The sequence below is a fragment of the Callorhinus ursinus genome, unplaced genomic scaffold, assembly GCF_003265705.2.
Source record: "Callorhinus ursinus isolate GAN/ISIS: 27379988/994484 unplaced genomic scaffold, GSC_fseal_2.0 scaffold33, whole genome shotgun sequence".
NCBI classification, from domain to species: domain Eukaryota; kingdom Metazoa; phylum Chordata; class Mammalia; order Carnivora; family Otariidae; genus Callorhinus; species Callorhinus ursinus.
In genome coordinates, this window is record NW_027397095.1 from 1,245,151 (window position 1) to 1,272,348 (window position 27,198).

The following is a 27,198-nucleotide window of genomic DNA, read 5'->3' on the forward strand; positions in this document are numbered from 1 at the left end:
CAGAGGGAGAGGGAGAGAGAATCCCAAGCAGGCTCCACGCCCAGCGCAGAGCCCAACGTAGGGCTCGATTTCACGACCCTGAGATCATGGCCTGAGCTAAAATCCAGAGTCGGGCACTTAACCGACGGAGCCACAGTCTGAGCACCCTCTTAACAGACTTTCAGAAATATGGGCCAAGGACTATTAGGATTTCTTGCTTCTATAAGGGCTTCCTCCTTCTTATAACATAGGACTGTTGTTGTTCAAGTTACATTTGGGCTCTGTCAGTAGGACTTTCTTAGGGCTGACCCTAGGTAAAATTTGGTTTGAGTCTCTTTTTAAAAATCTTTCCTTCCTTTTTGACATTTCCCCTTATCCCCATCCAGGTGTTTTGGGTTGCCTGCCCACTCCCTTCTTTCCCGTGCTGGATGAAAATCCCAAGTAAACTCTTTAGCCTTGAGGTAATAAGGACATTACTCCAGGGGTGTTGCACTTTAAGACAAAACCTGAGGAAATTGCCTAACCAGAGTACTGACTCCTCCATGATGAAACATTTCAATACTGCTGGGCAGATACTTGCAGGTGGGGTAGAGGGAGAGCGTGGGGGTGTTAGCTTCCTAGGGCTGCCATACCAAATTGCCTCAAATTTGGTGGCTTAAAACAACCGAAATTTATTCTCTCACAGTTCTGGAGGCCAGAAGTTCAAAATCAAGGTGTCAGCAGGGCCACGTTCCCTCCACAGGCTCTAGGGGCGGATCCTTCCTTGCCTCTTCCGGCTTCTGCTGGCTCCAGGCCTTCCTCGGCTTGTGGGCTGTGTCCCTCCAGCGTCTGCCTCTGTCTTCACCCGGCCTCCTCTTCTCAGTGTCTCCCGCCTGTGTGTCCCTTGTAAGGACGCTTGTCATCGAATTTAGGGCCCACCTGATTAATCCAGGATGAGTATTCGTTCATTCAGCCAACAAGCATTTGTGGAGTGTGTACTGTATACCCGGCGCTCTGCCATGTCAGGGAGTACAAGGATGGCCAAGATACACTTCCTGCCTCCAGAAATGTACAATTTAATGGTGGGAATACAAAAAGTATGCCAATAGCTATAACACCTAGATTGCAAAATTCGCTATTAGAGGGACAAAGTGTGCTGCGAATTCTGAGTTGACGGCTCTTGGGGATTATTTGGTGGGGAGGGTAGCCAGGGTAGGGGCGGCAAACATGATGAAAAAGACACTATGGATGAGAAGGTTTGAAGAGCTGAAGCTCAGGGAAGGGCACTCCAGGGACAGGACTAGCATGAGCAAAACAGGGAGGCTGGAAATGGAGCCATGTGTTTGTGATGCAGGAAATAAGTTTAATTTAATCCTCAGAACCATGTCGAGAGGTAAGTGATCTTGTCCCCATTTTACAGGTAAGGAAACCGAGGCTCAGAGAGGCAGTAACTTGCCTATGATCACACCGCTGTTAAGTGGGGTTCATACCCCCCTGGTCTATCTGGTTTCACAGGTCCTCCCTTTGCCACTGTGTACCATCCCATCAGGAGGCTCCCTGCCGTTCGTTGGTCTCTGGAGACAAAGGGCTATATAGAAGGGGATGTGGCTATTACACAGAGTGAAGCGCTGTAAGCCTGAGTCGTTGGCCTTGGCCCCATATCTATGTTCATGTAGAGCCAAGTGCTACTGACAAAGCAAACCCTTTGCCTTTTTGTTGTTGTCCTCCCAATGCCCAGTCTAGAATGGGCTCGGTGACTATCAATTGACCTACAGTTGGGGAACATAGATCCTCAGCTCTGAAATTACCTTAGCCAGGCCTGGATTTGAGAAGATAGTTGGGTAAGTCACACAGCTGATTTGGTAGCAGAGCAGGTAAGAACACTTTAGTCTTGGTAGGGAAGGGCTCTTCCTCCTGCCTCCGACGTGATTTCATACACAGGGGAAAGGGCCTAGCGCTCAGATTGAGCCTAGGGTGTTGAAATTCTCAGCTATACTTCAGGTCTGCATATTTGAAGATTGTATCTGAAAAATAGAAATTATACATCTCCTGAAAGATGGGATCTCAGCTACTTATCTGAGTAGAATAACAATTAGTGAAAGAGTGACTCAGGGAGACAGGGAAATTGCCTTAGTTTAGTCCCTCTGGCAAAATTCTAAACGAAAGGGTTTTTTTTTTTTTTATCCCAACTGGCATTGTTCTCCAACCCAATTTTGTTTTTGTTAGGACTTTTCCCCGTGTCTAAAGAGTATGAGAGAGAGAGAGAGAGATCTTTATGTGGGGCTCTGAGGACTCTTCCTTCATTTTCCCTGGAATACCACTCTTCTAAAAGTTGCTGTAGTAGCATCAGTTAATCTGATCTAGTTCCTTTAAAGCTGAACTCTCTTGAAGTTCTGGCATTGGTTTCAAGTCAAAGGGGAGGGCATCCAGCCCAAACCTCAGCGGGTCCCTGGAGATACAAAGATGAGTCAGTCAGGGGTCTTTGCATCGAGGAACTTAAATCCGGTGGAGATAAGCCATATGCAGATGTAACTATGATGCAAGTTAGAGTAGAAGTGTCTTCATAAAGGATGCAGAGTGCTGTGGGAATTCAAAGGACAAAGCTTGTGGAGTACATCTCTTTCTGCTCCCATAAACACTGGTTCCTGTGAGAATCCAGTCCAAAGATAAGTAGGAGTCGATGATACCTCGGTAAAGCTGGGAAAAAAGTTGTAAAGATAACAAACAAAAAAGAACCAAAGATATGTGGAAATCATCTTGTAGCAGGACTCCCAGAGCTCCTCAGCATCTGGCCCTGGCCACTCTCCACAGCTCACTTTTCCCTGTAGCCTTACCAGGTTTCTTGGCAGTGCCTAGCTGGGTCACCCGTTTTCACACCCCTGTGCCCTTGCTCCCTTTTCTTTTCTTTCCTTTTTTCTTTCTTTCTTTCTGAGAGAGAGAGAGAGAGAGAGAGAGGGGTGAGGGGCGGTGCACGTGGAAGGGCAGAGGGAGAGAGAATCCGAAGCAGACTCCCTGGTGAGCATGGAGCCTGACGCAGGGCTCAGTCTCACAACCCTGAGATCGTGACCTGAGCCGAAATCAAGAGTCAGACACTTAACTGACTGCGCCACCCAGGCACCCCCTTGTTCCATTTTCTTGAAGGGTTTTTAAGAAGGAGAATGATGTGATCAGATACGTCCTTTAGCAGGATCTCTCTGGGCCTCGGGTGGAGGAGAGCCTAGTAGAGGTAGGAAGACCAGTGTGGAGGCTCTTAGAGCTGTCCAAGTGAAAAGAGGCGGGGTGATGAGGGACATTTACAAAGTAGAACCAGTGGGATTTAGTGGCATTTGGCTACAGGGGATGAGGGTGGGTAAGGTGTCTAGAATGACCTAGAGGTTTCTAGTTAGTTTGGAAGTCCATATCCTGGACAGGGACTGTGTCCTGGTCTTTATTGTACTCCTCGGGTTGGGCATGGGCCCTGGCCCAAAGTAGGCATTCATAAATGTTGGATGAATGAACCGTACACCACTTTGGCCAGCTGAGTGTAATCAGTGAATTTGTATTCCCAGAGCACATGTTGACTGCTGGTTGGGAATGGGGTCCAGAAAGAACCTGTTTGTGGGAGAGTGTAGCTAGCGGTCTAGGGATTCAACCTTTACCAGGCATGAAATGATACGCAGTTAATTGACAGTTGGCAGTAGAGATAAAAGTAATTCATTCTTTAATTCTCAGGCTTAGAGAATGGCTTATCTCCAGGGTTGCTTTAAACTCCCAGTACTCCAGTGTGGTAGCGACATTTTGGCCTGCCTTTTGCAGAGGCAGAGTCTGTGGTGGCCCCAGGCATGATCTTTGATTTGAAGTCTGAGCTCGTGATACCCAGGTGCACCCTCTGCAAGGTCATGTTCTTTCAGGCTAAATAACAGAAGGGTAACCTTCAGCTGGGTTCCCTAAGATGATTTCTTCCACCAGCAATCATCACTTTCCCCACCGGTTTCGAATGAAGTCATTTCTTTCATCTGTATTCCTATCTTGATTAGTGAGAAATTAATGAGCGTGTAAGATTTGATTTAGATAATGATTAATTAGGGGAAAAGGCACCGTTCTAATAGCACGTCACTATTATATGCTAAGGAAATTAGTTAATATTTTTGGATGGCTAATCGACTTGTCCTCCATTTAAAAAAATACCTTTTAAAAGTGTCTGATATGATTTTTTGGTTCATTAGTAGAGCAACCTGCACTTAATCCCTTGGATAATTTTAATAGGCATCTATTACTTTCCCTACAAGTCATGAAGCAACCAGTTTGGGATATCATTCATTCTTCTGCTTAATATTTCTTTAATGATGATATTACATCATTTTTTTAGCACAATGTACCTTTGTTAGCAAAAAAAAAAAAAAATAACCTGCCGTTCATAAAGCAGACCTTGGCAAAGAAATGTGTCAAATCATCATATATATATGTATATATGGAAAAGATTTCAATTTTCATTGTTACTGAGCCCTGACGATTCCCCCTCTTCTGTTGTTGTTCGAATATGTTCTATCTGCTCTTAGAAAAGTATAAGGAGCAAGGTCTACATTAATATTTCTTGTGTTCTTTATTGTGTTTTTTTAATGGAATTTTTGACAATTTATAGTCATTAGTAAAATTGCAGTGGAGTAAAATAACCAACGTATAGAACACAATAAAGGTAATTAGAGAACTGGCAGGCTGGAAGTGACCTTGAGTGGTTATTTAGTCCATTCCCAGTTTCAGGCTGTAGGACTCATCCTCCTACACAGCACTCCTCCTCGAGTTCTGCTTTTGTTCGAGAACCAACAGCAGACCTTTATAGCCTGTGGGGCCAAGCCCACAGGTTTCTCTGCGCACTCCCATTCTACCCTGAGAAGCTAGCTGTGCCCCAGATACCAGCAGGCAGGTTAGTCTTGCTGCTGCCAAACCCATTGTACCCCTTCGCCTCTTCAAATCCTTCCCATCTAGCTCAAGTCCCACCTCTCCCCTGGAAGTTTCGTTTGGCCCCAAGAGCCTCTGGTGAGCACTCATTTATCTAGCAAATGTTGTCCGTAGGACGTATTTTAAAAATCAACTTGATTGAGATAATTTACAAACAGTAAAATACACCTGGGCTGAGTGAAGCATTTAATGAGTTTTTACACATGTACACACCCATGAAACCCCCTATCCCCAGTGAAAATAGAGACTCTTTCCATCACCTCAGAAAAGATACTGTGTATTTTGTCACCTGACCACATACCAACTTTTACTGTTCTCTAGCTATTTTTGTGTGAAAGTCTGGTCTCTGTGTGTGAGTTTTGTATTTGTTTATTTTAATGTTGCTTAACACATACTGTGCCAAGAAGGCCGAGAGCTTTACCCACATCATCTCACTCAGTCCTTGCAATGACTCTGTAAGGTAAATGCTATTGATAATCCCCTTTTAGAGATAGGGACAGAAAGGCATGTGGGATTTAAGTGACCTACCCTTGCTTGTGCGGCTAGCCAGTGGTGGCGTAGGACCACATGATAAGCAACTTGACAAGGGGGCCACACTGTGTTCGCTCTTTCCTGCCCATAGTGCCTGCCATGATGCTGACCTCCAGGCCATTAATACTTGCTGATTTGGAATAAAGTCCAATAGAACAGATGTATTTAGACAGACCTACAGCACATTGTTCACTGTCCTCTTCCAATTAGGGGCAGGGCTCAGGCCTGAAATGGGGTCTCCGAGTGAATGTGTGAGCCTATGACCGCAAGTTCTTGAATGGAGCCAAAAAAAGAGCAAGAACGGGGCCCAAAGGACAGAGGTCAAGAAAGCAAGGCCACAGGTAGCCAAGGCTGAGACATCCCCTGACACAGGAGTACACATCAGGAAACAGCCTTCTGTGGTCCACCTGTGCCCTAGCCTCTGAGAGGGGAAGTAACTGGTAAGGGTGCCCAGCTTGGGTACACGTGGCAAGAATCCTCCAGAGGGAGGCTGCCATAACCCAAATATCCCTTTTTAGTTGTCGGACCCAGAAGCGGACCCAGTGTGCAAGGAAGACATTGCCTCAAAATAATCAGAAATAAATTACTTTATAGTCCCTTCAAGTGAAACATCTATTTGTGTATCTTCAAGATGTTTGGAAATTGATTTTTGTGATATTTAAAAATATTTTTCCAAGATCAAAGTTAAGTGCACAGATGTAAAATTTTCGGGGTCATCTGCCTCCACTCCCTCATTTTAGATCAGAGAGACACGAAGTTTTTTTTTACCTGTGTTCTCCATCTGAGGCCCTCATTAATTCAACATTATATGCGCAGGGCTGAGTGGGATCGACGGGGCATCCCAAGGAGATGGGTGTCATTCTCTGTTCTTCAGGAATGGAAAATCTAGGAGAGGAGATTATAGTATGAAGGTACTTTTTAATCCTCCAAAATAAATGTGAACTAGCAGCCCTGTAATGACTTCAGTTAATTTTTTTTTAAGCATCTGAGAATGCAAAGTTATTAAGCTCCAAAGACTTGAACCTTTCTGGCTCATTTGAATAGTCAGTTGCTGAGCCTTCTCCTCATCTCCAGCCCAGGCTATATTGCTTGTCTCTAGTCCCATTTCCCAGCCAAATTCCATTTTTATATAAAAAATGAGCACCTCTCTGGTGAGTGTGGTCAAGGATTACTTTTCCTTTCCATCTAATAAAGGAGTTATTTTCCCCTAACCATCTTTTGTTTCTGACATTCTTAAAGAATGCTTTGCTATTTATTATGTCTTTTGTACGTTGCATCTGATTTTTTGAATTGGCCTTTCTGCTTTCATTCATACAAGTATGTACCAGTTCTTGGTGTACCTCCTTAGTTATTTGCCCTTGGTTACTTTTTATTTATCCCACTTGAGATTTGGTTTCCAGAGGAATTCTTTGTTTCGTTGTTGAGGATTCCTCTCTAAATTCTTTCTCTACTTCTTTTGGTTCTGCTTTGTTTCTTTCATGCGTCTGTTCCTGCACTGAAATGGTTCTATTTCATTATTGTCATTTCATTTAGGCATGTCTAGCTCTCCTGGCCCACTTTGTTCCTTATGTTCTCTTGTGCTGAAGCTTATTTTAAGCTGGCCTATGAGTTATATGAAATTTACTTAAAATGTTTTTCCCTTTGGTATATATTCCTCTCCTTCCTGGCTTGGAAATTCTGAATTCGTATCAGCTTATAGATGTTTTTATTTCCTCAAATACATAGCTAACTCTTAGCACCCAGATCAGTTGTCCTGGTTTACTGATTGATCAGGTACTTTTAACTGGGAGGGAGGATAGATGTTACTATATGTACATTTCTTATATCAGGATATAACCTACATCTTTCTTCATGATGTCTGACATCTTTCCCCCCAAATTCTCACTTGACATTTTGTTCTGTTCAAGATGTTTGGCTCAACGAATTCTTGAGGTAGTGGGAGATTTTACAATGATAAGACTTGACCAAGCCAGGGAAGGGGCCACACTATGCAAGCTCTAAGTTACCAAACTGATGTCATGGTGATTCAGAGAGGTGGTCCTGGGTTTCTGCAGGTACACTGAGTGGTTTGTTACCTTCTAAGACCCAACAACTCATAGTACTGCACAGAGGAAAGATCTGAGCCCCGTTATTTTGTGATTCCCACTAGCTAGAGCTGGTGGCAATAGGAACATAATCAACAGCTACCCTGCCGAATAAACCCTACCATTCCCGAAAACTGGAAGTCCTCACCAGTGGAAATTTAGAAACACAAAGGATTTTATTTAGAACATTTAATTTTGTGAATGTATTCAAATACAGATATTTTAAACACACATGACTTAGGCATCAGTTTACCAAGAAAGTAGATGAAACATTGCCAAATGGACAGGAACTTGGTACATGGCAAGTATCTGCTCTATAGGATTTTCCTATCTACGCGTGTGTCCCAACCAACCTTGTTTAAATCTAGATTAGCCAGTCTTCCCGAAGGGGACTCTTTCCCTTCGTGGTCCAGTAAACCGCATCAGTTTCTACTCCTAGAATAGCATTACATTTTGTAACCGCCCGTAGAAAGAACACAGTGAGCTAGAACTAGCTCTGTTTTGTTTTTTCAGAAGATAATCATAAAGCCTTTAGGCTTAGACCGTATTTAAAATCGGTTTAAGGCTTGTCTATGAGATTGACATTTATAGGAGATAAATCTGAACTCTGTGTCTCCAGACCCCAAATTGTATTTTGACACATTAAATATCACCTTTCTATCCAGTGCTATAAATTGCAGTGCTGGATTCGGTTTGGTGATATGTATTATCTGTGCTCTCCGTTGACAACTTTTGTCAGCTCCCTTGAGGAAGGGGAGGGGGAGAGCTCGAAGGCCATACCCTGGACTCCCAACAGTGATGTCATGTGAGGCAATACTTGATGAATTTCAGTCCTAAATTAAGAAAATAAAACTTGGACACGTACATTAAGGTCATGATTAACTGGAATTCCTAGGGAAATAAGATGTAATAGAAATAAATTTTCTGGTCACTTAGGACTAGCTAGTCTCTCAGCGCACACCCCACCCCCCATCTTTTAAAACCTCAGTTGTTACAGAGCTGTCTAAAATGTCTGCTTATGCTTTCCTTCAGTAAGATTTGATGTTTATTACAGGACCTTACTTTGCCAAAGACCTTACAGGACTTTGGGGGAGTCTTCCCTCTACCCCATATACATGTTTTGTCATCCTGGCTAACTGTGTTGCTTTTTTGCACTCATTTCCTATGCCTTAGGTATTTATCTCTGTTAACCCCTTTAGACAGTGAACTCTTTGGGGTAAGGACCATGTCTCTCTTGTTCGAAGTGGTACCTCCGCCATGTAGTGCGGTGCTTGGCACATAGAAGATGAGTCCGATTGAGTCCTCTGAGAAGCAGATGCCAGTATGGCACTAGATGTCTAAGGAAAACCTTTGTGAAGGAAAATGAGCAGGGAGCTGAAGGCTGCTGGAAGAACCCTCACACTGTGGTGCAGGTCTGACCCTGTGGCGGAGGAGGGAGGGAAAGAAGGAAGGTAGGGTAGGAAGAATCTTTGACAGCAGTACAGTTTTAAGAAAGTTTTGTCAAGGTCAACGGGGAGTCCTTGAGCCCAAATCCCTGTCAGCAAAGTCCTGTGTCTCACAGACCTTAGCGTCTTTGTTGTGCTCTGTCATTGGCTGGGGCAGCCCCTGGGGATTGTGGCTCGGGTACAACATGGTGGTGAGCTCAGAGCACAGCAGCTGGGGCCATTTGTCAGTTACACGCAGCGCACTAGGAGATCTGAGATGTGCGTGTTCATGGCCCCTGCAGAAGGATCTCAACAAATGCTTGTTGAAGGGAGAGTCTGAGTACAGTGGGAGTTGCCGAAGAGAAGGGAGACTGGACTTAATAATCACTGAGCCCTAATATTTGCTAGTATCGGTGGAGGATATAAAATCATTGGACTCCCCCTCATTTCCTTCGTCTCTCTTCAGATGTTACCTGATGAAAGAAGCCTTCCCTGACTACCCTGTATAATAGAATTGTTGCTGCCGCCACCAGCTACCCATTCTCCCTGGCTTTGGTTTTTAAACATTAAAAAAAAAAATAACAGCTTTATTGAGGTATAATTAACATACAATAAAGTACATATTTTAAGGGTATAATTTAATAATTTTGACACGTGTACAGCCATGAGACAATCACTGCAACCAAAATTATGAAAATATCCATCGCTCTGACAAATTTCCTCTCTCCCGCCCCCTCCCTGCCCCGTGTCCCCTCCCCAACAAACACTGAACTGCTTTCTGTCATTATAGGTTAATTTTCATTTGGTAGACTTTTGTATAAATGGAACCATAGAGTATGTAATTTTTTTATGTGGCTTCTGTTGCTTAGCATAATGTTTTTGGGGTTCATCCCCATGGTAGCACGGATCAAGAGTTCATTCCTTCGTATGGCTGAGTAGTAATCCACTGTATGTATATATCACAGTTTGTTTTCCCTTCCTTCCTTTGTTCTATTTTCTCTGTAGTACTATCACTACTTGACTATGTGTGTGTGTGTATGTTTGTGTGTGTGTGTATAGTTTATTACATATATATACACACACACCATATATATACACAAACTATACATATACACAACATATATACAAAGTACATATGCGTGCCAGTTTATATCTGCTATATCCGTGGTGCTTGGCACGTGGTAGGTACCCAATAAAATTTTTGTTGAATGGCTCTCATCTACTCGCCTGGCTTCACTTTTCATTCATATGCTGATGACATCCACGGGTGCAGAAATGCCTTGTGTCACCAGTGAAGAGCTGAGCATGACAAAGGTTTCAGTCATTGGGAAACTTGGCAGATGATCATTATTAACTGAGATATAGAACACCAGAGATGGAACTGTGTGTGTGTGTGTGTGTGTGTGTGTGTGTGTGTGTGTGTGTGTGTGTGTGAGATACATCGAGTTCAGTTTGGGGTATGCTCAATTTGAGATGCCCATGGAGTGGTTGCAGATGTGGTTTTGGAGCTCAGGAGAGAGGTGAGGGCTGTGTTAGGGAGTTCAGCGGTCATGTGGGTATAGATGAGATCATGGGTGGGGGGAGATGTAGAACGCGGGGGATGGTCAATGACATTAAAGTGACAGGCAGAAGAAGAGGAAGCACAGAAAGGCAGATAAGAGTGGCCGTAGCAGTAGGTGTGTGCGTGCACGCATGTGGTGCGTGTGTGTGTGTGTGTGTGTGTGTGTGTGTGTGTGTGTGTGTGTGTTGGGGGTAGGTTCACTAAAACAAGGGAGGAGGAGAGCCTTTTAAGGAGAGATTAGTCGACTGTGAGGGATGCTGTAAAAGGTCACATTGGATGAGGACTAAGAAGAGGTTCTGCTTCCCTAATTTTGGAATAAGCGAGGAGATTCTTCATTTGGCAACTTTTTATGGAGCTGCAAAAATGAAAAGGCACTGTGCATCATAAGTGAGGTGGCAAGGAAGTAGCTCAGGAGTTCAGATTCTAGCGCTATTTGAATAGCGCTAGAATGTTGTAGTTGTAAGGGATTTTGGTGATTGTCTGAATGTTAATATTGTCCTCTGGTTTATTCCTCTGTGAATCTTACCCCAGACCTTTAGTTAACAACAACAGCAAAGCTTTGATATGATATTGATGTTTGAATCATTTATCCCAAAAATCCACACTGGGTTGGCAGACATACATTTCATTAGGAAATCATAACCGGAATTTTGAAAATTGCCTCTTGGTTGTGCTCTCATTCATAAATTATAATCAAGAAAAATAAATTGTAGGAGTGAAGATTAATCTTTTAACGGACAAATTAAATATCGGTGTTCAATGACGTATACTTGGTGCTATAAATTAGTTTGTGCAGAATTTATGAGTCAAACCTAGGCAATTAATTCTAATGGTTATTCAAAAAGAATCAGTCATAAAGGTAATTGGGGGAAAGCAGGGATTAGTTAAGATAAACACTAATTTTGAATAATCAAGATTTTATTGTGTTTTTAAAAAAATGCATCGTCTTGCCTTGTTCACTTCATTTATGTGTGTGTGTGTGTGTGTGTGTGTGTGTGTGTGTGTGTGACATTCTGCTTACTGAAACATGAAAAACTTGTTTGTTTCAGGATCAGATCTGCAAGTATGTCTCCCCAAGGGCCCAACATGCTGCTCCAGAAAGATGGAAGAAAAATACCAACTGACAGCACGGTTGAACATGGAACAACTGCTTCAGTCTGCAAGTATGGAGCTCAAGTTCTTGATCATCCAGAATGCCGCAGTTTTCCAAGGTGAGTGCTGGGGATCATTTTAGATGTGCCGCCCTACGGCATCATTCTCTGGGCACCGGGCTTTCAGATGCTAAGTATAATTTATAAATTACCATGCCAGCATTAATGCTTGACAGAGAAACTTCCCAGTGAGAGATTCTGTTTAAGGAACAACACAGTTTTTAGAGACACTGAGTTTCACTCTTTGGAGAGGTGGACATTGTCCAAAGTCATTGTCCAAGGACATTCTGTTTACCTGTGCGCAGAGGCTGCAAATCCCTACAGAAAGGGTAAATGATATCTTCTCTCAACAAGCCCTGAAGACTGGTTTAAAAAAAAACAAAAGAGGTTGCTTAAATACCAGTTTTCTCCAGGCGTGGGTTAGATGCTTGTGGAACACGCCTGAACTCCTTCTGACCGCGGGGACCATTTCCAGAGAGATCAGGAGCTTGACTCGACAGCCCTACATTTTCTTATTTGCGTGAGTGGTTACCTCTTCTTTCTTTGTGAGTCTCCGTCCTTACTACACCTGTGTGTGACTGTGAAAGGAGCTGTTGTGGCATTTGCCAGAATGGGTCAGAAATTCCATTTCTCCTCACTAACTTGCAGGACTGTCCCAGCAGGATGGAGAGTACCTCCCTTGACTCACAGACCCAGCTAGGAATGACGGTGATAAAGTGCTCTATATGTATTCATTCTTTTAATCTTCACAATAACCCTACGAAGTAAGTCTTACTATCAGCATCCCCATTTAACAGATGAAAAGCCAAGGCACAGAATGGTTAAGTAACTTGCTCAAGGCCACATAACTAATAAATGGTGAAAGCAGGAGTTGAACCCAGGCGGGCCTGGCTCTTAGAGTCTGTTTTTTTTAACTACCTCGATATGCTGCCTCCTGGGAGGGGAAATTAATTACAGTTATTGGGGCTTGTTTCTATCTTTCCTGAGGCATGGGACACCAGCCACCTTTTTCTTGCTCTACAGAGAATTGGGGTCAGATAGAAAAATAACGCTTCTGATGACTTGATGTTCCAAATTTGTAGGTTTATGGCACCTTGATAAGGATTGACCTCTTTGAATTTTAAGGTAGGTTGATTATAGCTTATTTTGTGTGTTACAAGGAAAATCTTAGAATTAGCTGAGAAAATTATTCAAATTAGCTAATAAGGCATACATTCATAATAGTTTCGTGGGTCAAAGCCTCAGGGGATGTTGGGTTGATTATATGAAGTACAGTACAGAAGCACGAGGTATTTGTTCACTTATTTATGCGGCCAGACTCTTGTGAAGAGTTTGTTGAGACTAACAATTTGGCAATCGAATGAATAATTTAAGCTCATTTTAAAAATACATGTACCATTCATGTACTTCTTAGATTAGTTTTGGAGCTGATCTGCTGGCTGAAAGTGGGGTGGTAAGAAGTGATGGGACATGAGAATTGGGTCAAAGCGGAGAGCTGAAACTTACTCTTCGGGGGTGTCCAGGTGCTTTTCAGAATGGAGCGTTTGTGATTTGTTTCATTCTCAGAATGACCCGACCCACTGATGTTATCTGACAACTGTGGGCCCGCCGGAGACGGGCGGGAGAGCGAGTGTGCTCACAGTCCAGCATGCAGAGTAGCGGACACGGCTGCCTTTCTGAGGGCCTGGGGTGTCAGCCTTCCCGTCTCTGCCCAGTCCTGCATTGTGCATATTGTGTTTTCTAGGCCCGGAGTAGCACAAGACGAGGAGATAAAGGAAGTTCTGACCAGATTTTGATTGGCTTTAGCGTGGAGGTTGAACACTAGTCGTGTGAACGGAGGCTGGAAAGTGGGGGTGGGGGTAGCATCTACTAGTTGTATCTTCTCTCTCTCTCTCTCTCTTTTTCTCACCCACACACATGTACACACACAAATATGTATTATTTCTCCAGTTGTGAACATAGGAGGACAAGGCTGGCAAAGGAACATGGAGACAATTCAGTGATGTCTGAACTCGCTGCGGGTGCCTTCTACCTCATCACCATATGGACTCAATTCTTCCTCTTGTTTCATTCCCTTATTCTTTCCCTGCTTCACATTTAGAACAAATAAACCCCATAAGAAAAAAGAAACCATGGTCCCAGACCTCAAGGCAATTATGCCATGTTTGTAGAAACATCGCCCCCGAATTCTTTCTGTAACAAACATTGGGAGGGACAAGACTAAAATCAGGGACCGCTGCAAGCTGATGTATTATTGCTTGCTAAGAAAAGAGGGCAGCCACTTTTTCCCCCCTTATAATTACTTATTATTCTGACGAGCTGAAATTGGGAGGGCACAGTTGTTTCTTCCTTAAAACACACTCCCTCCCCAAGATTCCGGTAGACCAAATCCGTGCTCCAATACTTCACTCCTATGAAATTTGATGCAAGCTATTTTCTCCACCCCATGAAGTTGAAGAAAGCTCATCTTGATATTGGCCTAGATCCACACTCTCTTTAGGATTCCTTCACTCGTCCACACTGGGGGTATTTAAGCTGTGAATGCTTTCTGCAAATATGTGCACAGTTCCACGAGCAATCCTTACTGCCTCGATTTGGATTTTATGTCTTCGTTTGCAAGAAGCCTTTGCCCTCATAAATGAGCCTGGGGCCCTTTGCTACAGTGGTTGGAGCGCTCTCTCACTAATGTTGTTTTGATAATGATTGAAGCATTAAAAAAAAAGTTGTTCTTTATTTTCAATCTTTGCATTGCCTTGTTTCCTAAATTTAATTTACTTGGATGTGCTTAGTAAAATGGGGCAGCACAATTGTTTTTTGTTTCTGCTTAATTAATTCTTCTTGAAAAACTCCACTAAAAGATTTTTTTTCTCTTTTTCTTCTCCCCTACCTAATAATAATTACAATGATAGTAATACTAATGGCAATTTATTAAGTGCCTCCTACATGATGCTTACTCTTACATAATTCTCTCATAGGATTTATCTCCATTTTACAGATGAGGAAACTCATCGATGCCCCAGCTTCTTCCAAGCCATCATGTGACATGGTCGTCCTTGTTCTTGGTGTGCTTGAGATGAAGCAAAATTAGGAAGTTGTAGGATCTGTGGTCCTTGAGATGAAAACCGGCATCGAATTTTGAATGTTTCAGCCTCTCTCCGCCATCTCTACACCTTCAAACAAAGCTCAGAGCTTTGTTTTCCTTGCAGAATGTCATTCTAACTTTCAGACGTGTCCTATCAGGGAGTATTTGGGGGGTATGCCTAGGAATTTTTTCTGTATTGTGGATGATTCCAGTCTTCCCCAAGGTGCCGCTGACTTTGAGGGAGAACATGCTTCAGCTTTTCTGGAAGTTGCCTAACCTGCAACTTGAACTGGCTTCTTCAGAGGGGAGAAATAGAGGGGTTAAGCAGAAGACATCCCTGTGCTCCCGAAATGCATGGAGCTCCTGCTGAGGTGGCTGAGAGCTTCTCAGGTCCTTGTTCTGTGGCTACTGCTGTTCCAAATTTATGCATGGTCTTTTGGCAGGCTGGATTTTCTAGTTTTCTAGCCAGTGGTAGATAAGGAGTTAGGTGGAAGGGTTATGGAAGAATGCCAGAGGGAGGTACCTATGAGAAGCAAGAAGTTATGAGTGCCAGGAAGGGTGGAAGACAGAGAAGTAGACTCGGGGGCTCACTGAATGGGGCAGTCCTGAGGGCATTCCGTAGAGGGGTGCATCCTACATGCCTCAGTAGCCCCTATATTACAGGAGGTCCAACAGCCGGTGTCCATAGTGATGGTTGTGAATCAAAGAAAGATCAAATTACTTGCACCGTTTTTCTTTTCCTTCACATTTTCATTTGAAGTGGCTAAAAAATATTTGGGGGGTGGTGTCTGAAAGGCAATGAAAGAGACACATGGCTTGGAGTCAGAACATCTAGGTTCTAATTCTAGTTCGGTATTGGTAAGCTTTATGACTTTACGTGGTTATTTAGACTCCATTAGCCTCAGTTTTGCCATCTACAAAATGGGGGTAATAATTACAGTCCTGCTTTCCCCCATAGGGTCGAGGTAGTATATATGAAAGTGTCTTGAAAACTGTGAAGCACTGTATTCAAGCACTATTATCTAGACAGCTCACTTATGTGGCCTGCTTTACCCCGGGTGGTGCCAGACCCATGGCGCATTGCCATTACAGACGTGAGCCTCGATAAAGCCGGAGGTCACGATGTACTTCACCCACTTTTGCCCCCTACAGATGATATTCAGACAGCTTCTGGGCACAGGTGAGAGAGCACTTGGGTAAAGTAGCCTTTGAAAAGGGGGTTTCTTTTGTACCTTCTTAGATGCAAAACTGTGCTGTTCGAAATGTCAGTACTGCCAGGAGCAGTCCTTTTTCTCCAGCTTCCCGAAGCTTCTCTTCTGGCCCCTATCTGGTATATTTTACACACAAACAAGCAGCGCGAGTGGGAAGGGTTTGTTGTGTTCAGGCCGTATATCATTTTTTCAGGCCGTATTTTATTTGCATTGTCTGGCCCACGAAATTCTGGCAGTGTTGGAAGGTTTCTTCTACCTGCTTTCTACGGAGGAGACGAAAAAGACATTTCCACATGGCGGGGGGCAGTGGGGTGGGGGGGACCGTGTTTCTGTGCTGCTGTTTCCCCACTCCCTTGCTTCCCATTTCCATCTGCTCTTGGCAGTTCTTACACTTTTTTTTTTTTTTCTGTCAGATTCCTGTCTCTCCCACTCCCCCTAAAGAAAATTGACCTTGGTTAGAACACCCTTTTCCATCAGCTCGGAGCAATTTCTCCAGTCATTTCTGCTTGAAATAACTGTTTAGGGACATTATTCAAGCAAAGCTTTTTTCCTTCACAGTTAATATGTGACTAAATAATTGCTCGAATGTTGATAAACATGTTTTTGAGATTCAATCATTTGTTAATTTAGTTTTTATAATGTTGTGGGGGTTTTAAGTGAGCACTGAGCAATTTTTCTCCATTTCACAATTTTTCCCCTTGACTAGTCTGACAGTTCTCCTGCTCACGCTCCAGCTCCGTGGGGGCCGAGCCCCACTGAGTCCCTGACTCCGACCACGGGTCATCCTGTCACAGCCCTTTCTTCTTTGAAAATAACGTACGGGAGAGAATAATTACGTTGATGTCTAATCAGAACTTAATTCCTTTGCTAGGGCTAAATGTAATAATATTAAACTGGATAGAAGAATTTTAGGAACGCAAGCCATGACCATGAGCGAGGTGATATATCCTCAAAAATGTAAATTATTAATCAAACCACTCATCTGTACAGCAAAGCTCTAGTAATCCCATTATAAAAGGGTGAATTTCTCATCAGAGCCCAGAAGATGCTGGTTTTAATTAGTGTACTTTTATGGCGCTGACTCAAAGAGATATTTTGGTTACAGAGTTTTTTAAAAAAATGTGATTCTTTAATTATTAGTGCTATTGGAAACACAATTGGAAACTGGGTGTTTAAAGTCATTTTAGTTTTAAACTTAGAACTTTTGGATTCAAGTCGGTTTCAAAATTCTGTGGCTTTCACAGAGCCAGAGGCTGGGGGAGTTGTAAACCTTTACTGTGCCCTCTTATTGATTTAGAAAAGTCAGTCATTAGGCTGAAAACTGTTTAATAAAAAGAGCTTAGAAAAATGACTCAGTGTGCGGGTGGAGACTGTTCTGGGGCCAACGTGAGGTGAGGAGATTATACAGATTAACTCTTTACCCCAGCCCCGGTCCCTCAATTCAACAGGGTTCTGAACACACGCCCTCTGGCTGCCATGCTCCTGCCCACCTTCTCACTAGTGTGCCCAACGAAGCAAATTAAAGGACATTGTCCCTGCCCTCTAGAAGCTTCCAGGAAAAATACCACTTTTGCCTCGAGTGATTGCCCCCTCCTTACCCCCACCGGGATTTGTTTACTTTCTGAAAACATATGTTTCCTCCTCCTCTTTCTGTCTCACTGAGTGGTGGTACCTGAGAGCGGAGTAATGAAGCATATGTTTGAGAGGTTTGAATTCTCCTGTCAGTAGAGTGGAGGCAGAAACGATTTTCCTTTAAGCTGGAAGCGGTAACGTAGAAATTAAAAACACCTTTCCCTCTGTGGACTGTGGGAAGCTTCCAGGGGCTGAGGTGCACCCCTGTACCCCTCCTTTTTTCCCCCCTCATCCTGGCTTCCGGTCAGCCACCGGGTCGTGTTTGTCCCTTCCCGTCCCCCCACATCTCCCTCTACCCCGTCCCCTTCTGCCCTCTCTGGGTCTCAGTGGTCTCGCCGAGTGCACACTGCTGCCCGATGGCCTGGTCTCCGATTTGAGTTCCAGGCTCCATCAGCTCACACCTAGATACCGGCAAAGGCAGAACTAAGTGCCATGCCTTTGGACTCCTCCTCTGGCTCCCAGGCCAGCTACAGAGTGTGATGTTTAGGAGGGCAGGCTCTGGGGTCATGTGGGTGGGCTTTGGGTGAGTCTGGTAGGACAAGTGGGGTGGCTGTGGAGAAGAGGAAGCTGAGGGCTTGGGCCGAGAATCAAGCCTCCCCTCCCAACATGTGCTGAGTTGGTGGGAGACAAATGGAAAGTCTCTTCTTCGAAAGTGTTCTATTAGGATCATCTCACTAAAACCTCACGGCAACCCTCTGAGGTTGACACTATGATTAGCCTCATTTTACCCCGAGGGAGTGGGGCTTTAGAGAGATGAAGGGGCTTGTCTAAGGTCAGCCAACAAATGGCAGAGGCGGCAATTGAAGCTGGGAAGGCCAGCTCCAGAGCCGGCATATTTTTTTTTTTAAGATTTTATTTATTTATTTGAGAGAGAGAGAATGAGAGAGAGAGAGCACGAGAGGGAAGAGGGTCCAAGGGAGAAGCAGACTCCCCGCCGAGCAGGGAGCCCGATGCGGGACTCGATCCCGGGACTCCAGGATCATGCCCTGAGCCGAAGGCAGTTGCTTAACCAACTGAGCCACCCAGGCGCCCCTGTAACCGGCATATTATTATATATTGCCTCTCTGTATTTTGTTTCACAGTCATGGGCAACCTCCCCAATTCTAGCTGGCTTTCTTGCAGGGGACTTCTGTTGTATTGAATTAAAAAACATTTGCTGAGCAGGAACCTAGCATGTCTGGAGGCAGGCATTGTGGGGGATTCAAGGGTAAGAAGCACTTCCTGCTTACCTTCACCTTCTAGAAACCAAGACTTTTATACATGAATAACTTGGGTACAAGGCATCCCAAGAGAAATGCTCTAAGAAACGTTTAGTAGTCTTCTGTGGGGAGTAAGGGTAGATTCAGGTTTTGTGGGGCCCAAAGCTTATACAATCTGGGGGCCCTCTTTAAGAAAAAGAAGACAAAATAAAAACTACAAAATGCCCGTGGCTCTTCCAGGCGGAGGATCACAAGCGTGGGTCCCTGCAGCTTAGGTTTCAATAGCTTCCCACGAAACCCGCCTCTGTATGGGAGTGTGAGGTTGGAGAGGATTAATTCCAACTAAAGGGTAGAGGTTCTTGGAGGAGATTGCCTGTATGAATTCCCCAGACAGACATGGCTCTTGATCAAAGAGAAGGGCAGGTGAGGGAGTTAGGTAAATCAGTGCACATCTTTTTTCTAAATTAAATTAAAATTGGAAGATTATTAATTGCCTACCAGATACCAGTCTTGCTGGCCTCCCTGGCTAGCCTCGTAGCATCTCAGCCTTCCCTCTCGAAAGAGCAAGATGCCTAGGAGACATGCAGAGAGGGGCGTAGTATGACAGACGTGTGCTTGGGCTTCCGGGGGACTGGAGTCTAAGTCCCAACTCTGCTAAGTCCTCTCTCTGTGACCAAGAGCAAGTTACTTCTCTCCGAAGTAAGAGGGTTAATTAAGCAGGGTTAATTCAGAGGAGGGCTGTGAAGAGTTCAGCCCTGTGTGGGTCTGTAGGAATCCAGTGAAGGGCAGCCATTGTTTCTATTATTCCCAGTTGTATGTTTGTCAGCATCATTGTAGATGGAGTAGAATATCTTGCCCTGCAGTATTGACTGTCACATATCTGGCACATATACTTAAAAAAATGCTTTTCTATGCTTTCATGTAATTATGATTCATATAAAAAAGTTCCAGTATACCCCCTCCTAATCCTATCACTCAGAAAAAAATGTGTTTTCTTCCTTTCTCTCTCTCTCTCTCTCTCTCTGTGTGTGTGTGTGTGTGTGTGTGTTTAAGACTAAATAGTATGCACTGTCTAAATGGTCCCCTAGTGGTCTGAATGAGTTAACGTAACCTCGAGATCTAACTAGCAATGGCAGACTCTGATTTCATTGGGTTGCTTTAGGAGAGGAAGGAGAACAAAAATGATAAAATGAACCAGGATGTTTATGATGCTTCCTCCTATGGTTGAAGTTCTTTAGCTTTAGTACTGGACCTGATTAACTGAAATGTAATCATTGGATTAGGCCAAGTTCCAGTGTATTCCCTCTCCTGGGATCCTGTATTTTTCCTCTACTACTTACCAAGTTCATAGTGATACGCGTATGGATGTTTTGTTAACATGAGTCTCCTTTACTGGAGAATGAGCTCTCTGAGGGTAGGGCTTATGTGTATTCTACCTCACTGCTATATCCCCAGGTGAGATATTAGAAATTACTCACCCTAGGGGCTCCTGGGTGGCTCAGTTGGTTAAGTGACTGCCTTCGGCTCAGGTCATGATCCTGGGGTCCCGGGATCGAGTCCCGCATCGGGCTCCCCGCTCAGCAGGGAGCCTGCTTCTCCCTCGGACCCTCCCCCCTCTCATGCTCTCTCTCTCTCTCCATCTCATTCTCTCTCTCAAATAAATAAATAAAATCTTTTAAAAAAAGGGAATTACTCACCCTAGGTGAGTAAATGTTTGAAAACACACACATGCACGTGCACGCACGCATCTACACATGTACATAATTAAAAGAAGTAGTATTAATAGAAACAGATTTCCAACTCTTCCACTTCCTCTGCAGCAAGTACCACTACGACCAAATAGGAAAAAAAAAAATACAACCTGTTGCCTGCAGCATTTATTTTCAGGTTTTATTTATTTTTATTTTTATTTTTTTTAGAGAGACAGAGCAAGCCGGGTGTAGGGGGAGGGGCAGAGGGAGAAGGAGAGAGAATCTCAGGCAGGCTCCATGCCCAGCATGAAGCCTGATGTGGGGCTCGATCTCGAGATCCTGACATCATGACTCGAGCCGAAATCCAGAGTCGGACGCTTAACTGACTGAGCCACCCAGGTGCCCCTATTTTTAGGTTTTAAACTCTACTCAGATATAAGATCTTAGGAGTATAGCTAATAGGTTGACGCTTTCCCATTTTGAGATGAAATGTCTTATGCCTGAGCTTCTGTCTCTGCTTACGGCCTCACCACTCCCTGGCTTGCTGGTTGTCTTTTCTTCCAGTCTGATCTAGGCTCTTCACTGAGAACCGTGAAGAAGTCTCAGGGCCACGGATTTACACTTTGTGACCAAGACTCATGAGACTTGTGACACCTGTCAGCCTCTCCAAATATGCTCTTATGTGTCATTCCTGATTACAACGGGCACTGATTCTCCCTCTCTAAATGCCAGATTAAAAAAAGTAATAGAGCAAATTTGCTTTCAGGATATTCTTTTTTTAAAAAAATAAGTTTTGACTACACAAATAAGTACCACAGGAGTCTCCCCTCCTCAGTTTGCGGTTTTACTTTCCACGGGTTCAGTTGCCCGGGGTAAACCCTAGTCTGGGATCAGATGATTCTCCTTCTGACAGATTGTCGGAAGGACAGTAGTAGCCTAACACTATGTCACCAGGCCTACCTCATCCACCTCACTTCATCTCGTCACGTAGGCATCTTATCATCTCACATCGCCCTGGGAAGAAGAAGGGTGAGTATGGGACAATTAAATGCTTTGAGAGAGAGCCCACATTCATAATAACTTTTATTACAGTTTATCGTTGTTATTGTTCTATTTTATTATTAGTTATTGTTGTTGATCTCTTACTGTGCCTAATTTATAAATGAGACTCTATCATAGGTATGTACATATGTACGTACAGGGAAACGTAGAGGGAAAAACATAGTCTATCTAGGGTTCTGTCCTATCCATGTTTCAGGCATCCACAGAGCATCTTGGAATGTATCCCCAAGGATAAGGAGGGGGACTACTGTACATGTTTATTGGGAAAATGAAAAAACACGAACAAAAAAGTGGAAAATAAAAATGACCTACATTTTAGCTCCCAGAGGATAATTACTATTAACATTTTGGTATATAATCTTGCATACTTTTGTTCAGTATTATACATATATAGGTGTATGTATATATTTTTCAAAAATGGATTATATAGCTTTTTCATGTGACATACGCTTCCTTCCATGTCAATAATATATTTCTATAATACAATCGAAATATAGTATTTAGAGACCACATAGTACTTAGTCATGTGGCGGTCTCATATGTTATTAATCCAACCTTCTTTATTGTTAGAAATTTAGGGTACTTCCAGTAAACCATAGTGAGATAAATAACATTCATGTAACTGAATATTTATGCACATCCTTAATTATTTTTCTAAAAGATTTTATTTATTTATTTGACAGAGAGAGAGAGACAGCGAGAGAGGGAACACAAGCAGGGGGAGTGGGAAGGGGAGAAGCAGGCTTCCCACCACCGAGCAGGGAGCCCGATGCGGGGCTCGATCCCAGGACCCTGAGATCATGACCTGAGCCGAAGGCAGTCGCTTAACCAACTGAGCCACCCAGGCGCCCCTGTGCACATCCTTAATTATTTACTCAGGAAAAATTCCTGGAACTGGGATTGCTGGGTCAGAGGCAATATAGTTTTTAAGGTTTCTCACATTTATTGCCTATTTGACTTCTATGAAGTTGTAGCTATTTTCACACTCACTAGCAATATATGAGTGTCTATTTGCCATTTTACAGTAATCCCACTTTGGGTGAAAAACAGTACTCTTTGGTTACTAGGGAGATTTGATGGTCATATATACTTTTTATTTTGTGAGTTGTGTTATTAATATTCTTTTATCATTAAAAAATTTAACTATTCATTGTTTCTTATTGAGATGCCCTTTCTTATTGCTTTGTAAGAGCTCTTTATATATTCAGGATGCTAACCCATTTTATATGATGTAAATTGCATTTACTGATTTGTTTATTTGAGTTTACATTTTTTATGGGGGTTTAAAAACACCTTCAGTCAAACGTATCAATGTCTTCCTTTGGTTTCCAGTATATTCTTTGATTATTTACTGATTGGTAACAGCTTTGGTATGAATCAAAGATGTGTTCTATTTCCTGTTCTGACACTAGCTATGTGAAAATTGGTAAGTAATTTAGTGTCTGAGTTTGTTTTTTGTATGTGCAAGATAACACCTGGCCTGCCAACCTGCCAGAGCTTTTACGGATCAGAAGAGGTAATGTATATGAAAATGCCTTCAAAGTTTAAAGGATTATTTTTGTTGTTATTCAGCTATCCCCTGACACTATTAATCTGAACAAGTTCATGTTTACTGTACTGAAAACAGCATTGCCTTTCCTTCCCCTGGATCTGAGACCTTTCTGGCCATGTAGTAGGAAGTAGTCTTGGTCTAGAAATACACTGGAGTCTGTGCTCTGGTAGTAGGAGAGGTGCTCAGAGGGTGGTGAAATGTTGCCTGCCACCAAGTCTCTGCCTGGAGCATGGATTCTGGGCATCCATCCCACCTTCCCAGCTGGGAAAATGGGCTCTGGAACTACGCTTTGATGTAGTATGTGTGTTTACTTCCACATGCCCCCGCCCTTGGAGGGTAGCTAAAGAAACCCATTCAGTGAGGCCAAAGTGTCTGTTCCTGTCCAACAGAGTAGTAGGTGGGGGAAAACCCAAAAGCCTTCTGTCCACACTCCTATTCCTTGGGGACTAGAAAAACAGTACTCTTTCTAGCAATTAATATTTGAAACAGATACAGTGGCCTATCAGATAAATCAGTGGTTTAGCACAGTTTTGTGGTACACATTCTGGAAAGAGTTGTTTATTGGGAAAACTTTTTTTTTAAACCACGAGATGACCATAATTCTCCCTCTCTAAATGCCAGATTAAAAAAAATCAGAGAGGCAAGAAAAACAATTAGAGTATCTCATGCATCAAAGTAATCATTAGTAGAAAAACAAAGTATGTTCTTTCTGGCAAGCTCTCTCAGATGGTTGAGATGGCGTATAGTAGGAGAAGATGCTTAAATGATGCACGTATTATTTCAAAAACAACCTTGAGGGGTTTTGTTTTTGTTTTGATGGGAGGGGAAGATAGTGCATGCTCTCATAACTTAAGCCTTCTTCAAGGTCAGAGGCCTCTGGAAAGTTGATGAAGTTAGACATTTGAACTCTTCTGGGTCACTTCCATGAAGGAGAAGCAAGGTTAGCTTATTGAATGTCTACTATGTGCTTGGTTTGATTAATCTTGATAACAGTAATGATACTGCTAGGTATGATTATTACAGTTTCACAAGAAATGGAAACTGGAGTTAAGAGCCATTAAGCAAAAACACTTAAGGCCACATAACCAGTAAGTGGCAGCATTAAGTTTCTACCTTCAAAGTCATCGCTCTTTTCATTGAACCACATTGTCTTCTTGGACTTAGAGGATAAAAATAAGCCTTAACAACTCATAAAAATGATCATGATTGGGGCGCCTGGGTGGCTCGGTCCGTTAAGCGTCCGACTCTTGATTTCGGCTTGGGTCGTGATCTCAGGGTTGTGAGACGGAGCCCCACGTTGAGCCCCGCGTCGAACTCCATGCTGGGCGAAGAGCCTGCTTGGGATTCTCTCTCTCCTTCTCCCAGTGGCCACCCCCCCCCCTTAAAAAATGATCATGATCATAGTTTGAAAAATAGAAAGGGCTGTTGGAATCTGTACAGTAATGGAGAAATAAACAAAATACCCCAAGAATGACCCCCCAACTTTATTTGGCAGAAGGCTGCAAATTCCACTGATGGGAAGCAATTCTCTGCAGGGACATGCTAGGGTGGGTTAACTATACCCTGATGTTCTGTGACAGCATGGCAACCTTTCCTATTGCCCTCATACAGAATCACACACACACCCTTCAGAGTTCATTTTGGTACTTTTTGGCCTAACATGGAAAGGGGCTGCTAGTCTGACAAACACAATCTGGCCAGATGTTATTATTTTGCACTACATTTAATTTCTTCCTGCCAAAGATTTAGACTTCTTTTCCCTGATAAAGATCAGGGGAAATTGTCTGGTATTTACAAAATCCCATCCAGGCGTATCTGTTACAATGTTCACTTAGCAAAGTTTATTAGATTATTAGGGCTTTAAACCCTTGGGCTCTTTCATTATTGAAATTAAAAAAAGAAAAATCCAAACATCTTCAACAAATTTAAGTGGCATAATTAGACCCTGGACTTGTGTTACAGGCATTTTGGAATTATGAAAATGATTTAAATAGTATTTGCTTCCTGAGAAACTTGCTGAGTTTGACAGGGATGAAAGGAAAGCGGTTATGCTCCTTTGGTCTCCCGAGTTAATGGGGAAAGTGATATCTGGAACTGAAATAAATTTGCTATAGTAGTATGGCGAAATTATTCCCATAAGTAGTTAGCCATACCACACAGGGCCTCTCTTTCTTGGCCTAGTTAAAATGTGGGCACCACAATATTAGAGGAACATGTGGGTCTGTCACTTCCTTGCTGATGAAATCCATTTAGGGTAACACTGAACCAGACCCCTTAAACTCTTAATTTTTGGCGTATACCCATACTCTACTAGGCATATGAAGATAGTAATAGAAATATTCAGTATTTTCAAGATATAATAAGTTCTGGTTTGTATACACTACCATTTTCCTCAAGGGATTTCACTCTGCTTTGCATGCAATGATTATATTTTCATGCATTTTCCAAGTTGGAAGTTGGTGGCACTATTCTTACTTTCTCTAGCTTAGGAACGGAGGCAGGGGGAGGGTTTGGGCTGGGGACCTGAAAGAATCAAGATTAGGAGCCAGTAACTGGTCAGGAACTTTAGCTGTATGGTGTACATGGGACATTGAGGCTGGCTAGACCAAGGCAGTCTAATTATGCTTATTTGTTTTGGGGAGTGGGGTGGAGTGGCACTAATTCAAGCACCAAAATTTTGGAATACCAAACTTTGCTTAAGAAAGAGAGAGGACTGGGGTGCTTGGCTGGCTCAGTCGGTAGAGCATGCGACTCTTCATCTTGGGGTCGTGAATTCAAGCCCCACGTTGGGCATAGAGCTTACTTTAAAGAAAAAGAGAGAGAGAGGACTGTGTAAGAACATTGAATGGAAGTGTTCATTATATATGCCAACTTGAGCATTTTCTTCTATTATATATTTACTTGGTATCAGACTAGGCTTTCAACAAATTATGAAAGCCCAGTTCCTCAGAGACTATGTTAGAAATATCTCACAACTAAGCAGGACGATAGTTGGCCTTTTTCTTTTTATTTTGAAGCCCTTTATGGGAAAACCATAATAGTGCAAACATATGTTCATACATTAGATATACAGGCCATAAATGCTGAAATGGCAGAAGTGAACTCAAGGCAGGAGGTAAATATTTTGTAAAAATTAATGATCTAGAGTGAACTCTCATTAACTCTGGCTCTGTTAATTTGAATATTGTGATAATCTGACTTGGACTGAAGTTTACTTTCATCCCATTTATGAAGAAAGAATCTGATAAACGAATTAATAGTGTATATAAGATTTGCAGGAAGCCATGTTTAACTTGCTTGAAGGACTTGAGCAAGCCCATTAATTAGCTAATTATAAGGAGTTTTGCTTATTAAAGCAAGCCTGATAGAACCTCTCCTTGGAAACACTTTCTTAGTGAGTTTGAATTACTCCAGGTATGGAAAAATAATAAAAAGTAGTGTCATGTTTAAGAGAATAGATTCCGGAATAAATTGACTTGACCTTGAATCTTGTAACCTAGAGGAGGTCCATTTAACCTCTTTAAGCCTCAGTTTCCTCATCTGTAAAATGGGGGCAAATGGGGCACCTGGGTGGTGCAGTCCGTTAAGCGTCTGACTCTTAATTTTGGCTCTGGTCATGATCTCAGGGTCGTGGGATTGAGCCCCACCCTGGGCTCTGGGCTCAGTTCAGAGTCAGCTTGAGTTTCTCTCTCCTCTCTCTGCCTTCCCCCATGCTCGCTCGCTCTCGCTCTCTCTCAAATAAATAAATCTTAAAAAATAAAATGGGGACAATAAATGATAGGATCTAACTAACCATACACAGTTGTGAGAAAGAAATGATATGAACTTAACTCAGAATGCCTGGTACATAGCACATGCTCAATAAATGTTAGCTGGTGTTTGTTATTCTTGGAAAGTAGTTGTAAATCACACTTCACTAACTTACATTATCTTTTCCTTCATCAATTCAGGTTAGTGAGGATGTTCTAGGAAAACATCCTATTTGTTGAGCTAGCTGTTCCGGAACTGGAATGAGAGTCCATCTGGGGAAAGTAACTTAATAAATTGGCCTACCTCTTCCATAGGCCAAATATACATATGGAAAGGGGTTGATTATCAGGTTCAAAGTCCTTTTAGTTTCCC

The 27,198-nt window shown here is 42.9% G+C and overlaps 1 protein-coding gene across 1 annotated transcript in view; it reads left to right on the plus strand.

The window, feature by feature from the left end:
• The window catches only part of GPC3 (glypican 3), a 403,812-nt gene that overhangs the window by 19,745 nt on the left and 356,869 nt on the right, over window positions 1-27,198 (plus strand). The window contains exon 2 of the mRNA XM_025852524.2: window positions 11,546-11,707. Coding sequence (XP_025708309.1) covers window positions 11,546-11,707 — 162 coding nt within the window. The remainder of the gene's footprint in view (window positions 1-11,545; window positions 11,708-27,198) is intronic.